Source organism: Ochotona curzoniae, unplaced genomic scaffold (genome assembly GCF_017591425.1).
Source record: "Ochotona curzoniae isolate NIBS_2020 unplaced genomic scaffold, NIBS_Ocur_1.0 contig_2210, whole genome shotgun sequence".
Taxonomy (NCBI): Eukaryota; Metazoa; Chordata; class Mammalia; order Lagomorpha; family Ochotonidae; genus Ochotona; species Ochotona curzoniae.
Window position 1 is genome coordinate 39,021,197 of NW_024465369.1, and position 16,794 is coordinate 39,037,990.

A 16,794-nucleotide genomic window follows, 5' to 3' on the forward strand; every position below is an offset into this window, starting at 1 on the left:
AGCAAAACAATTGAAGAATAGCCAATGCAGTAATGGAAATTCCAACCGCATTCAATATTTCTACTATCATTCTGTACAAAGACATGTTTATGAATATTATTAAAAATAAATTAACAAGCACTTGGCATTGAAATTTAGCTTTCATCTCTGTGGTGGTATGAGCCTTTATATGGATGCTTTTAAATTATGAGGGAATAAATAGCCAGGATAGATGCTGAAAACATTTTCTCTAAGATCTGGAACCACACAAGTATTTTTTTGTTGTTTTTGTTTTATAGCTCCCTACTTCAATATAGGACCAGAAATTTTAGCCAGAACAATTAGGTAAAAAACAATTATAAAAGAAAAAGTCAAAAAAAAAAAAAAGGGAAAGGAGGAAGTCAAACTATACATTTTCCACATCCTTCCAGATGACACAATATTCTGCATACACAAAAACATGTAGACGTCACAAGAGGAATAAAAATTCAGTAAAGTAGCAGTATACAACATTAACATGCAAAAATCAGTAGCATTTATGCACCAATAATGAACTTACTAGCAATTGTTTAATAAGAGCAATCCCACTCATAATCACTATAAAAATACTTTGGAATAAATTTTCTCAAGGATTTGAAAGGCCCCTACAGTGACAATTACAAAATATTAATTAAACAAATTGTAGAACACACACGCACACACACATTAAGATCTCTCATGATCACAGAGAGGGAGATTATTATTATTAAAATGTTCATACAACCCAAAGCAATAGAGATCCAATGCAATGCCCATCAAGACACCAATGATATTATTCACAGAAACAGAAAGAAGATCTTAAATTAATATTGAGTACAAAAGCCCCTGAGTAGCAAAGGCAATCTTGAACTACAAGAACAAAGCTGGAGTCATAATAATATATGATTTCAAGTCACAGCACAGAGTTATTGTAATGAAAACAGCATGCTAGTGGTATAAATACAGATACTTAGACTAATGAAACACAACAGAGATTCCAGAAATGAATCCCAGTGGCTAGAGCTAACTCATTCCCAACAAAAGAACCAAAGTACACACTTGAGAGAGCACAGTCTCTTCCATAGATGGTGCTGGCAAAACTGCATGCTCATTTGCAGATGGCTAAAGCCAGGTCCTCTTTATTGCTCACTCTATATAAAAGTTGATTCAAAATAGATCAAAATTGTAGATGGAAAATTAGAAACTATAAACTAGTAGAAGAAAAAAAAATAGAAGAAGGTTAGGACATTAATGTAAGCATAAATTTGGGGTAAGATCTCAAAGATTATAGGCAACAAAACTAAAGCTAGATGCATGGGATTGTATCAAACTTAAAACCTTCGCTCAGCAAAAAAATTAAAAAAAAAATAGCGAAAAGAATGAAGAAACAAACAATGGAATGGAGAAAATATTTGGACTACACATCTGACAAGTAATTAGTAACCAGAATCTGTTAGAAATGTTTTAAAACAACAAAGAATCAAATAATCCAGTGAGTAGATAATTGGACAAAAAGATCTAGATAGTCATTTCACAAAGTAACAAGCACAAAAATACAAAAAAATATTCAGCACACAAAAAAATGGCCAACAAAAATATATTCAATATCAGGGGCATCAGTGAGATACCTTTGCAAACTGCAATGATATATCATCTTGTTTCAGTTGGAATGAACAAAAAATAGCAAAGGCTAGTGAAGACATGGAAAAGAAACTTTATACTTCATTGGTGGGAATGTGAATTGGCACAAGCAGTGTGGAGGACAGTATGGGGGCTGCTCAGAAAACTATAAATAAATCTACCATACAGTTTAGCCATTCTACTCCTAGGAAGGTACTCAAAGAAAATAAAACGAGCACATGAAAAAGGCAACTATATTCCCAGGTCCACTACAGCACAATTTGCAACAGTGAAGATATGGATTCAACCTTTCAACAGATGGATGTGGCATACAACGGAATATTATTCTGTCATATCAGCTTCCTGAGGCCAGCACTGTGGTGCAGAGTTAGATCGTCATCTATAATGTAGGCCTCCCCTGTGGGCACTAACTTGACTCCTGAGTGCCCTACTTCTAATCCAGCTCCCTGATAATGTGCCTGAAAAGGCAGTAGAAATTAACCCAAGCAGTTGTGCCCCTGTCACCCATTTGGGAGGCCTAAATGGAGCTCCAGGCCCATTCAGGTTTTGAACTGGCCCACTCCCAGCTGTTATTGCCATTTGGAGAATGAGGTAGTGGGTAGAAGGTTCTCTCTCTCTCTCTCTCTTGTTCTCTCAACTGTGCCTCTGAAATGAATTAGTAAATCTTAAAACAAAAAGAATGAATTTCTGACATTTGCAGCAGAATGTATGGAACAGGAAGTCATTATGTTAAGTGATGCAAGCCGTAAACACACACAGAAAACAAATACCACATGTTCTTTCTCATATGTGGAGATTTAAGAAAATCTAAACCTGCACTAGTGATTATTAGATGCTGGGAAGGATGTGGGTGGAATGGATAATGGAAAACATGACACAATTAGAAGTAATCAGCTCTAGTGTACCACAGCACAGTGGGGTGACTGTTGCTCACAAAAATCCATTACATTCTGATTAAGGAACTGAAAGAGAAGAGCTAGTCCGGCTCTAACCATGAGCTAGATAAACGGAAATGCAAATGGCCTGATCTGATCACTTTAGACTGTATACAACTACTGAAACATTGCATAACAATCCATTAACATGTACAATTCTTACACGGTAATTAAACTGTTACATGATTTAAAGTATCAGGCAGCAATAAGTGTGATATAGTTTTGCTATAGATTATATTGTGCACATAGCCTTCTAGAAAACCTCACTCACTGTAACTTTTCTCAAATACATTAAATACTACAGAACATTTGCTTGTTTTCCCTAGGTAGTATTAGCCAAATAAACAAGATAGCCAGAGAACAAATACACTTGTGCAGGAATGTTTTGTGCAAAACAATTGTACTGCCCCTCCAGGTAGCAAGGAAAATGTCCATTCATGTCAACAGCAGTTACTGAGTGAGTAGCCAGTGTATTAAGGAGACAGTAAGGTAGAGGACACCGAGCGTTATCCAGTTTATCCTTGTGATGGGTGGCCTGCTGTTACCTGTCACATGGAGGATGGCCTGGGAAGAGAGAGCTCCACTGGAATTTTGGGCCCGAGCCACATACAGACCTGCATCTGCCTCGCATACCTTCGGAATGAACACCGAATGCCTTGTCTCCTTGTGTACAACCTGCAAGTGCTCATCTGCAGACAGTTTCTGGCCCTTCTTGTACCTGAAGTAGAGAGTCGGTTTTACAGTCAGAAAGACAGTCGATTTGCATAATTCCCAAGTGCTAAAAACAATGGCCCAGAGCCCCATAACCATGGCAGCACTCACTAGTGTCAGTAGGGATTTTGCTGCTTCCAGGGGGCCTATTTGTCACCCAGGCAGAGGCTGGCACTGGCAGCAAGTGTGACTTGCTCAGACCGTGGATTTAGAAACTGAATTTTTTGATAACACTTAACAGTTAGAATTTTGCATTTGGAAATTCAGATTCCAGCTACTCTTCAAAAACAAGACCATCTGGACACATGGGGCTAGTATTTGCTTATGGCAACAATTACCCAGAGTGTAAAAACGCACACTTACAACTGGTCTGCTTCACTCTTCCGACAGCTATGAAATGGCAGCTGGTAACTCCCTGGAATCTGTACTGGAGGGAGACTCGCCTGCCCCAGTATGTCCATGCCACAAGATTCCCACCACAGTTCCAAAGTGCTATGGTAAGCAAGCTACCTGAACACCACTTCCTGGGGTAACATGCTCATTCGATTGTTGTGAATGAACTGAATTAACCTAACTACCTTTGAAAAGGTATTTATACGAGTGGATTTTGATTGTCACGGACATCAAAAGTTTACTATGAATGAGAGCACTGATCTGCTTTTAATAAAGCAAATACTTTATTTTGTATATTCTAGATTCTATTTCTATATACCCATGATTCCATATAAGAACTTACAGCAAACAAAAATGATTCCCTGTCCTCACTGCCTAAGTGATTTTTTATTTTTCTTTGCATTTTAAGAACGATCCCATAATAAGTTATCTATTGTTAATTGCCAAACTAGGTAGAATTCCAACTTAATTTTTTTTCACAGTGCTTGAGCAGCTTTTCAATGATACATACTAACCAAGTTGCTTCTATGTGTGAGCAAAAATAAGAAACACTTCAGACAACATTTTTCTTTGAGGTGAACTGATATTTAATTATGCATTAAATATCTTTTCAATTCATAAATAAAACTTTCTGATCTGTAAAAAACAAAAACAAAAACATGCAGTTGGGAAAAAAACAAAATAAAACAAATTGTATGTCTGCATTCCAGCACATGTGCTGCTGCTTTTATAATTTGGGAAAACACTTTTTTCCCATAATTTCTTTAAGTAATTAATTCACTTTGAATATCATCAATCAGCACACACCATGATTGCAATTTATAAGTATTTTATAGCCACACTCTCACATACTCATAAATCTATTCTCAAATGAATTTACTTAAGTACAAAAAAAGAATGCCTAAATGTTTCAAAGTAATGCTCCATTGAAAAAGCCGGGACTGTTTTTGTTATGACTAACAGTACTGAAAGCAATATACACTTTACTTTTACCAAAACAAATAGGCTAGAAAATGAAGTATGCAGAGTGAAATCATGATCTTCACAGCTCAGCTATTGCACCACCTTTCCAAAATGGGTTTATTACCTGTTACCTGGAATAACTGTGAAAGAATTATTTTATACCACTCGTCACGTTGAAGAAATTTATAAAAAGAAATCTTAGTAAACCAAACAATTATTAAGAAGGGTGGCAAGTGTAACACTGTTGAAAAGATGGAAAAGATGAAATTGCTAAATGAAAGGGGAAAACTCAAATTCTTGTGCTTTGTTGTACATGGAAGGTGAAATCAAGAAATTTCCAGGCTTCTGTAGAAAGAGACAAGGGGAAAGAATTGCAAGCCACTCTTTAAAATTGTGGAATGTTGAACAACAAAGGGAAATAAAAACAAGCATAATCAACTTACAGTACTTTTGGAGTTTGTTAAATTATGATCTTAGATGGCTACTTATTTCTTGGAGATATTAGCCATGCTGTTACTAAAGAGAGTTGGGGTGTGTGAGTGAGAATCATGCAGAACTGCAGTGCCATAGAATGTTAGCCAGCTAACCCTAAACCTTTATATTAGTACACACAAAATGATTTTTTCTTAGAGGTTCTATGTGTTTCTATTTATGGTTTGTCATTGTAGGCTACCCACCATGTCAGTGTAGGCTCTGGAAATCCTGTTACTTCAACTTCCAAAGTCACTGGAGAACCTTCCACAACAGTTACATTAGACAGGAGCCTGGAGAAGTTAGGAGCCTGGCCAGCTAGGCTGACCACGTGGTTCTTTGCTGCTGTGCTTCTAACTTCTTCCTGGGGAACCACTTGCCTCTGACATCCCCGGCTGGAGCTGGATTGAAAGCTGAGGCTGGAGGTCGTGTCAGAGGCAGCATGCAGCTGCTCTGGTTCTTGGGTTTTAGTGCCGTTATTATCAGCATGCATCTGACCCACACTTCCCTGAGCCTGAGGGTGCTGCTGGGAGGCCCTCTCATGCACTTCCCTTGGCATGCTTTCAGGATGCTTAGCGTGGGATTTGTACAAAGCAACACTCTTTTCCAGAGATCTTCCTGAGGTTACAGGGGGCTCAGATTTGAACTGGGGACCAGGCTTGTCAAAATGACTTGAAAATGTTGCACCCTTATCATTGCATGCATCAGCAAAAGCAGCAGGTGGAGGAAGAACAGATTCCTGGGTCTGCCCAGGACTTCTGGCCCCTGTCTGCATCTGACAGCTGCTGATGGGAAGGCTGGGGGAATGAAGGCCATGGGGCTCCTCCACCTCCATGTCAGAGGGCACAAGGGGGGACTCTGGGCTTCTCGGGAGTGGGGGCAAGGAGATGTCATCAGGCGAGACACACTCATATTCTTCTCCCGACAGCACATCCTCAGGCAGGGGCAGGCCGTGGAGGCCACCTTCTTTGGAGGAGGACAGCTGCTCCAGGTGCTGTGGAAGCTTCTCTTCCCCTGTGTTGTCCACGGCCCAAACATCAGCCACTTGCACATGATCCTTTAAGAGAGAAAACCCATGGTGGTATTAGTGCTTTTCTTTTCCCAGGTTCCAACAAGAGCGAAACACAGCAGCAGACAACTAGAGGAAACAAACAGGAGATAAAACTTACAGGCTGCCACAAGAGTTGTAGGGTCTGGCACCGATGGGCCATCTCTGCTGACAACAGTCCCATCACCCCACTAAGAAACCTGTTCAACTGACCTCAAGTCTGTGAGGGCAAAGTGTCAGATCTTGTGAGTCACACTGGAGGAAGCCCTTGTTTTCTTCCGTCATGGTGGGGTTGGAATGGATCAATGCCATGACCTGGGGAACACCCTCCACCAGACATTCTGTTTCCTTTGTGACTGTATTCCATGTGACTATAGTTCCCAAACAATGGAATTTCTCCTAGTCTTTGTTAGGTAGTCTCTTGTATCCTCCCAGAATAACCTGTCTTCTCTTTCAAGAAACCCTTTCTTTTAAAAAAAAAAGCTAAAAAATACATAAACTGAATTAACCATTTTAAAGTATACAGTTCGTGACATATAAGCGCATGGACACTGTTGTGTGACCACCTGCCTCTAGAACCTTTTTCAATGTCCCAAACTGAATCCCTGGGTCCATTAAACACTGACTTCCCATTCACCTTCGTCCCATAGCCTGACACATTTTCTCCCCCAATTGACTACTTTCTCCCCTAAATTTGGCAACTCCAGGTCCTGCCTAAAGAAAGCCATTCTTCACTCCAGATTGTCTTTTCCTTCATAAAGTCCTTCCGTTTCTTTTTTCTTTGATTGAAAAAAATCTTACTAAGCAACCAGTTTATGCTAGGTCCATGGTAGGTGTCAGAAGAATAAAATAGTAAAAGTAGTTACATTCTTTACACATGGAGATGATAGTCCAGTCGGGAAAGTAGATATTAATGGAACAATCACACATCAACTCCCTTCACCAGAGATCATGTCACTATGCAACAGAGGACCACGTTCCACTTATCTGTGTCCCACACAGAATGCAGACACTGACGGGAACCAAGAATGGCACTATTTCGACCCACCAGTTCATCCATTTATGGTTTGAAAAGAGGCTTAAATGTCCTTTCTGCCACAGTCTCAGAGGAAGAATGAAACACAAAGATGCCTCATTAACTTGCTTCTTTTATGGTTTCTTTCTGTTTCTTTTATTAGCATTCTGAGGCATTGTTACTTAAATAGTATGCATTGATTTTTGTCTATCAGCTGCTACATGAACATAGGAAAATTACATCTTGGCTTCACTTTGAGTTTTGAACTGCTGCCCTTTGGCTTGCTTTTCACATAAACTTTATAAGTGATATTTGAGATCAATGTTTTCAGGTTGAAGAGTGGAAGCAAAATGATGTTCTACTATACCTAAGAGATGACTTGTCTGCAGAGAAAATGCAAACTCGGCTTAGAGCAAGTGCTTTCCATCAACCATTTAGTAGAAGTTTAAAAGTTGGGAATAACACCCAACACTTCTTATAAGTCCTCTGTGTGTGTGTGTGTGTGTGTGTGTGTGTGTGTGTGTGTGTGTGTGTGTGTGTGTGTTTATATCAACTACATGCCAAGTGGGAATGCTGCATCTTCCTTATGCTGTCCTACCATTGCTCAGCTTGCCCTTCCTTGAGATCTCTTTCTGAAAATACAGTTTTCATTTTCTTTCTCTTTGGAACTTTGATTCCAAGCACCTATTCAACCTAAGAATTTCTTCTACAGCATTCTGTTAGCCTCTATTTAAGAGATTCTGTAAATACGTGCTTCCTTTGGGACTTTTATGTTTTCCTGTGTTAAAGACTGTCTTCCTACATTTAACAAACATCTGGCTTCCCACAGCTCCTTCCAGCGCTTCTCCATCCGCCCCCTGGAGAGACACAGAAGCAGCTAATTGCTTTCCTACTTTAACAACTCTTGAAATGAGTGGAGAATTGGTCCTATAATTGGACTGTTTTGTTTGTCCCAAATACCTCCTGCTCCCCTTCTGCCTCAGCTCCTGGAAGCTTCATCATTGACTCACCTTCTGGGAGACCTGATTCCTACTGGACAATAAAGTTCCTCACTAGATGCAGGGGTGCTGGATGGTCATCCTGAGCAGACCATTCACTAATGAACCTGTGTCTCCTTCCACAAGAGAAAGGTTTTGAAAGTGCCTTAACTTTTACTCCAAGATTAGGGAAGAAACTGGAATGAAGTTCCAAGCCATTATCCCCACTTAGTCCCTACTGGGGAGGAACTGGTTCATCTAAGTGAAGTCTTAGAATTAGGAACATAGGGTGGTGAGCTCTGTCTCTCTGAGGCCCTCTCCTTTGATTTGTCTTCCACACACAGGGCACGCCTGGAACAATTCTGAGCCTGTAAAGCGCTGTAGGGTATGGCTGTGGTTATCTGTGCTACCATGTGTTGGAGTAGCAAGTCTTAGAGCAAGCACAACTACTTGGGAATGTTTTCATTTGATTCTTCTTCTTTTTTAACCTAGTACACTCCTTCAAATACAGAAGTAGTTTTCACAGAAAATCAAACTATCAGACAATTTCTACTAACAATAACAGAGATAATTTTCTCAAGTCTTTTTTTGGAAAACATTTTAAGTTATTAATTCATGCCCTCCCTCAAAATTGGTTTGTAAAATTTATTTACTATTCAGATAGGAAGTAATCAATATAATTGTCATCTCCTTGATTTATAGTATACATTTTTCTTAAAGTGGTTGTATAGTTTTTATTATTATTTTTGTAAGAAACACAGGGAACCATTCATTAAGTTCTTAGTCAATTAAAATGTTCTAATTCCTCAGTCCATTAACACCAATGATTACAGTATCTACTGCAGAGTGTAGAGAAAAGCCAGACATCTCCCTAAGGCAGGTTATCTTCCAGGTTAACATTGATGAACTACTTAACACTCCCGTGTATAACTGTAACTTTACCAAGATGTCACTCAAGTGACTTTCTGAAATTACAACACACTACGCCTGTGGACCCATTAACTTAACCATCTTTCATGCAAAAATTTTAATTTTAATTTTACTTCAAGTAAACTCATTTGCCTCCTGGAACTGCAGTCCATCTCCTCAAATAAGCTCTTAAGTTTTTAAGGAATTACACATTACTATAGAATGGCTTTTAAAAATCACCCAGGAGTTGGCATTGTGGCTTGGTATATTAAGGTAATACCTATGATGAAAACATCACATATGTTTGCTGGTTGAAGTGCTGGCCGCTCCCCTTTTAATCCAGCTCCCTTCCTGGGAAGGCAGCAGAGAATGGTCCAACATTTGGGCTCCTTAACCCACATTGGGAAACCAGGAAGAAGCTTCTGGCTTTGGTCTAGCCCAGTCCCTGGATGTTGAGACCATTTGGGGAGTGAACCAGAGGATAGAAGATCTGTCTGTGTTTCCTGATATTTCCAATTCTGCCTTTCAAATAAATACATCTTTAAAAAATCAGAGTTTTGTAGATCTATCTAGGTTTTGATGATGAAAGGAATGTTCCAGTGCACATACATACTATTTATATTCCTCCCTCCATAACTCTGAATCATGAGATGTTTACTTTCAGATAAAAAGTGCCTTATTTGGAACAAACAAGTCTGGATATCTCAATACAGATGGAGAACATGTGTGATAGTCTGATAAGTTCTAACAAAACTATTGGAAAATTCTGACCTATTTCACCAAAACATATCTCAGCTTCCTTCTGTGATTCCCATGGCTGTTTCTGTCTTTTTGCCAATGCCTTTTCTTTGCTTAACTTCTAAACATATGAATAATACAGTCTTTAAATTCCCTTATTTTCTTTATATAATTTTCTCCCTCACAGATTGCATCTATATTTTTATCTTCTGATCAATAACTGTCTGATTGATCCCACAAATGTAACCTTTAGTCTTTGTCGGGATTTCCAAACTTTCATTTCTGCTGATCGTCATAATCATTTGGATTTTCAGTTACTGCTATGTTGGCAGACAAAGTATATAGAAAGAAGAACACAAGAATATTTTACCATCTCTCCAATTAATTGGTCAGAACTAGTTCTCAAAGTTCATAGAATGGTGAAGCACCAACATCATAAATTTAAAGGCTACTACAAGACTTTACCTTCTAAAATACCTTCATAACAAGTAGCCTTACTTGAGGATAATTAAGATTTAAGGAGATTATTGTAAACTAGGATGACATTGACTACCAGAGTTAGTCTAATGCAAAGCATTCCTGGAGTAGGCTTTTAGTGGGGAACCTTGAGCAGCCAACAGGTGATTTGGTACCTTTGGACACTCAGCATGGGCAGAGTAAAAGGGAAGGGAAAGGACATGTGGTTTAAAAAAAAAGAAGAATGCATTTTTTCCTTCCAGTTTCCAAATCAAGGGTCTCCAGAATGTTTCCTCCCTCCTGCCAAAGACTGTCCCCTCCTTAGTCTGATGGGAGCACCCCACTGCATCGTGAAACACACAAATGCTTCCACAGAACTGCTTTGTGAATGCTCACATGCAATGAACAGCAAACAGAAAGGTTTGACATAGCAAGCTACAGTCTCATGGTAGCTTATTTATGTGCAACAGTGTTTTAGAGCTCCCTTCTGGTATTGCAGAAAAGGGACATGGAAGAAATTCAAGAAAATTTGGTCTTTTTCATGTGTGTGACTTTGTGGAATAAAAAATATCTCATCAGAGATTAGATTATTGTTAATTTCCTTTTTAACACTACAATGCTCCAACTTCAGATATTGACATCAAATACTAAATTGTTTCTTGACTTTAAGTGAATCTCTTCACATTCTGTATCTCTATTTTTTTTTTAAGATTTATTTATTTTTATTGGAAAGGCAGATTTACACAGAGAAATATTTTCCATCCACTGGTTCATTCCCCAAGTAGCTGTAATAGCCAGTGTATTTTCACTTAGTCTCAGGAATTTCCAGGTATTCCTGGCTTTAGCTTCAGCACCCACCTTGGGGATAAAAGCATCTCATTTGTCAGCCAGGCTGTGTTCATGGTATGTTCTGAGTTGCCTAATTCCACCTGCTGCATTTTGGGTCAGGCAAACAAGAAGCACATTGCTATCTCCAGGATAAATGTCCTATTTACACAAACCTATTTTTGTAACACTTCTGTGGAACTGGTCTTTCTTAATAATTTTCTGAGGAAGGTTAACATCACTTAGAGTTTCAGAAATGAGTACAGGAATTCTTAGAAAAGCCTTGACTTGGCGCTTCTTGTCGTCTGCCCACATAGTGTTTTGAGGAATCATTATATCTGACCTATATATAAATAATAGAGAAAATAAAAGAGGGCAAATGTGAATGATCTGCTTAAAAGTAAGGACTCCTGCCACCCTCTCATTATGCTGTCGGTACTGACTGTGCCAGAACATGTATGTGAAACGCTGCCAAAGAGAATTCTTGACAGCTTTAATTGTGGACCTTCACCTTCATACTAAATGATTGATGATCTGCTTTTTAAATTCATATTAAGATAAAAGATTTTTTTATGAAAGCAGATTTTTTAAAAAATTTAAAGCAATCCGGGCCTTCAGCAAGAAAAGAAATGAAAACAAGAAAAATATTTTCATTAAGTATAAATGAGTATGTTTTCTTAGGTAGTCATAATTTTGTTTTAATATATCTTCTAGTAAATGTACCTGGAAAATGCTGATGATTAAATAGAATTAATACTATGATGTTTGATTTAGAACTTCTAGAAACTTAGAAAACATGTAATATGTTCAATAACATTTTTCAGCATTTTCAAAAGATTTTATTTTAAAGGCAGAATGAAAAGGCAGAAAGAGGGAAGGAGGGAGGGAGAGAGAGAAAATGAGATCAATTAAGTTTCCCTCATCTGATGCACTTCACAAATGACTGTAACAGTTGAGCTGAAGCCAGAGCATGGAATTCCATCCATGGCTCCCATATGTGTGGTTGGGCCCAGGTACTTGGGCCATCGTCTGTTTTATTCCCAGGCATATCATCATGGATCTAGTTTAGAAACAGAACAGTCAGCCCAGGTGGTAGCCTCACCTGTTTCACCTTGAAACTTGGCTCCTATTGTTCATCATTCTAACCAACTATTCTTATTCTCAGTCAGCAGTGACCTTACTCCCCAGGAGAAATTTGGAAATGTCTATAGGTGTTTTGAAGGCCCTAATTGGTAATGGTGTTGCTTGCATCTATGTGGAAAGGCCAAAGCAGCTGATGCACAGTCCACAATGAAATTTTCTGACCAATACCTTGAGAACGCTAAGGTTGAGAAACCCTGATTTAGAGCAATCAGAGTAATCAAGGAGAATCTAATATGACTAAGACCCAACAAGATGACCAAAGACAGGTAGCTTTACTTTGGCTTGGAAAGGACCAGGATTTAAGTAGTTCATGGCCATACCACAAAATCAAGGAACCTGCTTAAGGGAACTTGCTGATGGGTGTTTCTATAATTGTACTAGACCTTGGGATGGGTTTCATCTGCAGAAAAGAACCTACTGAGTGATCCTGACAACCTCTTAGCAGGAGGTCATATGCACAGAGTGGTGGGGGGGCACAGAGTGGAGCAGGGGGAGAGGAGGTCATATGCACAGAGTGTGGGGGGGTACCCCAGCGTGGAGCAGGGAGACAGGAGGTCATATGCACAGAGTGGGGGGGGTACCCCAGCGTGGAGCAGGGAGACAGGAGGTCATATGCACAGAGTGGGGGGGGGGTACCCCAGCGTGGAGCAGGGAGACAGGAGGTCATATGCACAGAGTGGGGGGGTACCCCAGCGTGGAACAGGGAGACAGGAGATCATATGCACAGAGTAGCAGGGGACCCCAGAGTGGAGCAGAGGGACAGGAGGAGGCTTGTATCCCAGCCCCGAAGACTCCTGGATCCTTACCAAGGTCTATCAGCACAGGCACCAAGGGCTATATCACAACTGCCAAAGAGACCACGGGGAATTGGACTGCCTTTGTAGGCCAAGAACTCTGAGATCATCCACTCCCTTTCAGATCTGCCACATGGGATGGAAGATGCCCAGATCCTTCCTCACAGGATCTAATGTTACTGGAACAATACCGGGAGCCCTGAGTGAACCTCAGAAATGAAAGAACAGTAAATTCCCTTCAGGACTTGGGAGGGGAGGTTTCTCTGGTCCTTACTTAGCTCCAACTTTGGATCCCCACCCTCTCTTGCAATGACCATCAGGGTCGCTCTGAAGCCACCCCCCACCAAATAAAATTAGATTAGATAGACAGAGACCAATAAGGAAAGCTTAGAACCAGACAGGAAACGGTCAGCTTGAACTCATGTATACCTTACTAGGTAGGACACAAAGATCAGTTACTCCTCACTAAGGTATTGAAGATTTCTCTGCACACCCCTCCTAAAACTGTTCTGCGCCTCAACTGTTGACATATGCCTTGTTAGAGTTATAAGCCAGTTTGAACTATCCTAAAATTTGCCAAGTTTAGTAATAATTATGCTTCAATACTATAAACTGCTAAATATAAAAATGAAAATAGACACGAGACAGCTGAATAGTACTCTATAGCCGTTTTAAGGTACAGAGCAGCTGGTTGTGTATAAACTAAAATTGAAATGTCAATGAAGTAATCACGGGATGTGGTTAAGAAAATGCATTTTCTAACATATTGGTTACTCAATATCATGTCAATTAACTCCATAGTGTTGTAAATTGTTGTTGATGTTATGTTGTGGCTTTTCATTGGAAAGGATGATACTCTGCCAGCTCTGCCTTCAGACCAGAGATGGTCTCCCTGAGAAACTGTTGAATTTATCTGGACAATAAGATGCTGGACTCTATGCTTGGTACATGCTTGCAGTGAAGGAATCATGATTGGATTTGAACTGTACTACTACAACAAGGTGGAGGAATCCACCATGGGGGGAGGGTACAGGGAGTGGTTGGGGGGATCCAAGAGCCTATGAAACTGTGTCATAAAATGAAATGAAATTAAAAAAAAAGAAGTCCTTAAAAAAAAAGAACCTACTGAAAAATCCTGCAAGAACTCCCTAAACCTCAGTGATAAATGTTTCTCTATGCAATAACTGCAGCAATAAATAAGAATGGGTTTTATTTGTTTGGCTGTTGTCTACCGGTTTTAAATTCAGTTGTTACAAGATCTGCCTTTCATTAACTGAGGAAACTTGAGAGTAATGGTAGCACTATTGTTCCTGTAGCATCCCAGTTGAAATAGGGGGATCAGGCAAACGTGGCAGAGCAAAAAGTCAAGTGCTATTTATAGTCCCGCTTCTATGAATAGGGATAGGCAACCAATGCCAAAAGTTCATAAGGACACTGCAATTTCTGCCATGCTTTTGAAATCATGCTATACACTAACATGTTGTATGTACAGGGTTTGTTCCCTTCTAATTTATCTATAAATGCACAAGGTTTGGGTTAGTTGAAACATTTCTTCAAATACTTTAGGTTATATGTGTTCCTTGTGGATTCTATGCTTCAATGCATGTGCCTAGGAATATAACATTAGAGGCAGATTCTATGGGAAAGTAATGCAATCTATTATCTCATGCACCCAGCTTTTTACAATAGATAAATGATAAAAGTCATAATTTGGCAATGTGACATACAGGGAGAGGCAAATTTGAAGCTACGTTGAATATGAATAGACAAAAAGGATGGAAGATTAATCTCTCCAAGCTTTTAAAACTGAATTTTTTAAATCATAAAAAATTTTAAAAATAAAGGAAAGGCAGTTGCAGGTAGAATAAATGGAAGTGATTAGGGGGAACACAATGGCACTTGAATGGCTATTTCAATACCACGGCGAGGTGGTAGGGTTCTGACACTCAGTGGGAGGGGCTCACAGGCAAAGAGGAGGAGATGTAAAGGCTAAGTGAAGAGTAGCCAGGAGGAAGGCAGGAGGAAAGTCACAGTGTATTTGCATTCATGATTGAGTTTACACAGATAAAAACACTGCAATTCCCTCCCACCCTTTCATTATCCAAAATACAATGACTGAAAGAAATTCTTGGGCCTGGTGCAATAGGGCAGTGGTTAAAGTCCTTGCCTTGCACACGCCAGGGATCCCATATGGGCGCCAGTTCTAATCCTGGCGGCCCTGCTTCCCATCCAGCTCTCTGCTGTGGCATCAGGCAGCAGTCAAGGATGGCCCAAAGCTTTGGGACCCTGCACCTGTGTGGGAGACCTGGAAGAAGCTCCTGGCTCCTGGTTTCAGATTGCCTCAACTCCAGCCTTTGCGGCCACTTAGGAAGTGAATCATTGGAAAGAAGATCTTCCTCTCTGTCTCTCCTCCTCTCTGTATATCTGCCTTTCCAATAAAAATAAATAAATCTTAAAAAAAAAAGGAATTTCTAATCAGAAGTGTGAAATAGCTGAGTTTAAATAGCTTTTTTTTTTTTTACCTGACTCTTTCCTCCTTTGAACATTGTCTGCTTCTCTCTTGCTGGTTCCTTTAACAAGTCAATGCAATCATTGTGGACATCTTCCAAATTTAGGTTCATCTTTAAGTCATCTCCCTGCTGTACAAAGAGGTGGTTAATAAAAGCCTGGGCCAGAATAGGTGCGAGAACAGTGCCATGCACTAAACCTCCTGGAAGAAAAACCTGGGCTCCTGGCAACCTTTCAACAAACGTATTCCAGGAGAGATTGATGTACACCTGAGATGTGATCTCTACAATTATCCCTTCATGCTCACAGTTCCCTTCCTGCCTCCCACTTTAATAAAGTTTCTTGCCAGCTAAAATTGGTTGTTCAAAAACCCATCAGGAAAAAAAGGAATCATTACAATAGGATGCTGTGACCGGCACTCTCTCTAGGGAAAGGAAGCATGGTGCATGCAAGTTGAAAGCAGTGGGAGAGCCAGGGAAGCAGGAAGGAGGGAGAAATGATTAAAGGTCTCCGGTGGAGAAGAGGGTATGAGATTCAAAGAGTCTGCAGAAGGAAACTGGGAAGCTCTTGAAAACACAAAGGCAATGTCACTTGGGCTGGTAAAGAAAAGAGACAGCTGAAGACACAGGCTGCCCCTGTAGGCAGAGCCGAATTATTCCTGCATTTCATAAGGCTCAGCTTTATTTATGATTGAGAGCTGAGGAAACACTGTCAAGGTAAAAGCAGCTATGTAAATGCCGAGAGACAGAACATTCTAGTTTAGGATGGTGATTACACTGCAGTAGAAAGCTCTCTATCCCAGCTGGAACATGGCCACTACAAAAGTCTTAAAGAAACAGGTCTGTCCATCCAAGGAAAGGGGCTATGCCATCACAGGATCTGGAGAGACACAGTCATTGGGAGGTTCCACTTTCAGTTTCAATTCTAAAACAAAGCTGGTTTGTATTACTGGATGAGTCATTCGGGTTTAGAACACACTCAAAATCTGATTCCAAAATGGTAGCTGTCATAGAAAGAATGCTGGATTTTGAATTAGATATAACTTCAAAGTCAAATCTACTGCTACCTGACAGCAGGCCCCAAGTGAAGCAATTTTATTCTCCTTGAATTTTTCTTCTTCACTACTAAAATAACAATAATTTAAAAAGCACTGGAGATAACATACATAAACCCTTTTAGGGCCTGTTGCAAGGGCTCAGTGGATAAATCCTCACTGTACAAGCACCAAGATCTCATATGGGTTCCAGCTGCTCCACTTTCCATCCAGCTC

General features: G+C 39.9%; 1 protein-coding gene across 1 annotated transcript in view; it reads right to left on the minus strand.

Moving 5' to 3' along the window:
* Nucleotides 1–3,023: 3,023 nt before the first annotated feature.
* Nucleotides 3,024–16,794, minus strand: part of CCDC141 (coiled-coil domain containing 141) — a 176,436-nt gene continuing 162,665 nt past the window's right edge. Inside the window, exons 24-26 of the mRNA XM_040972003.1 lie at nt 15,539–15,655; nt 5,318–6,168; nt 3,024–3,291 (exon numbers count right to left, since the gene is read on the minus strand). Coding sequence (XP_040827937.1) covers nt 3,024–3,291; nt 5,318–6,168; nt 15,539–15,655 — 1,236 coding nt within the window. The remainder of the gene's footprint in view (nt 3,292–5,317; nt 6,169–15,538; nt 15,656–16,794) is intronic.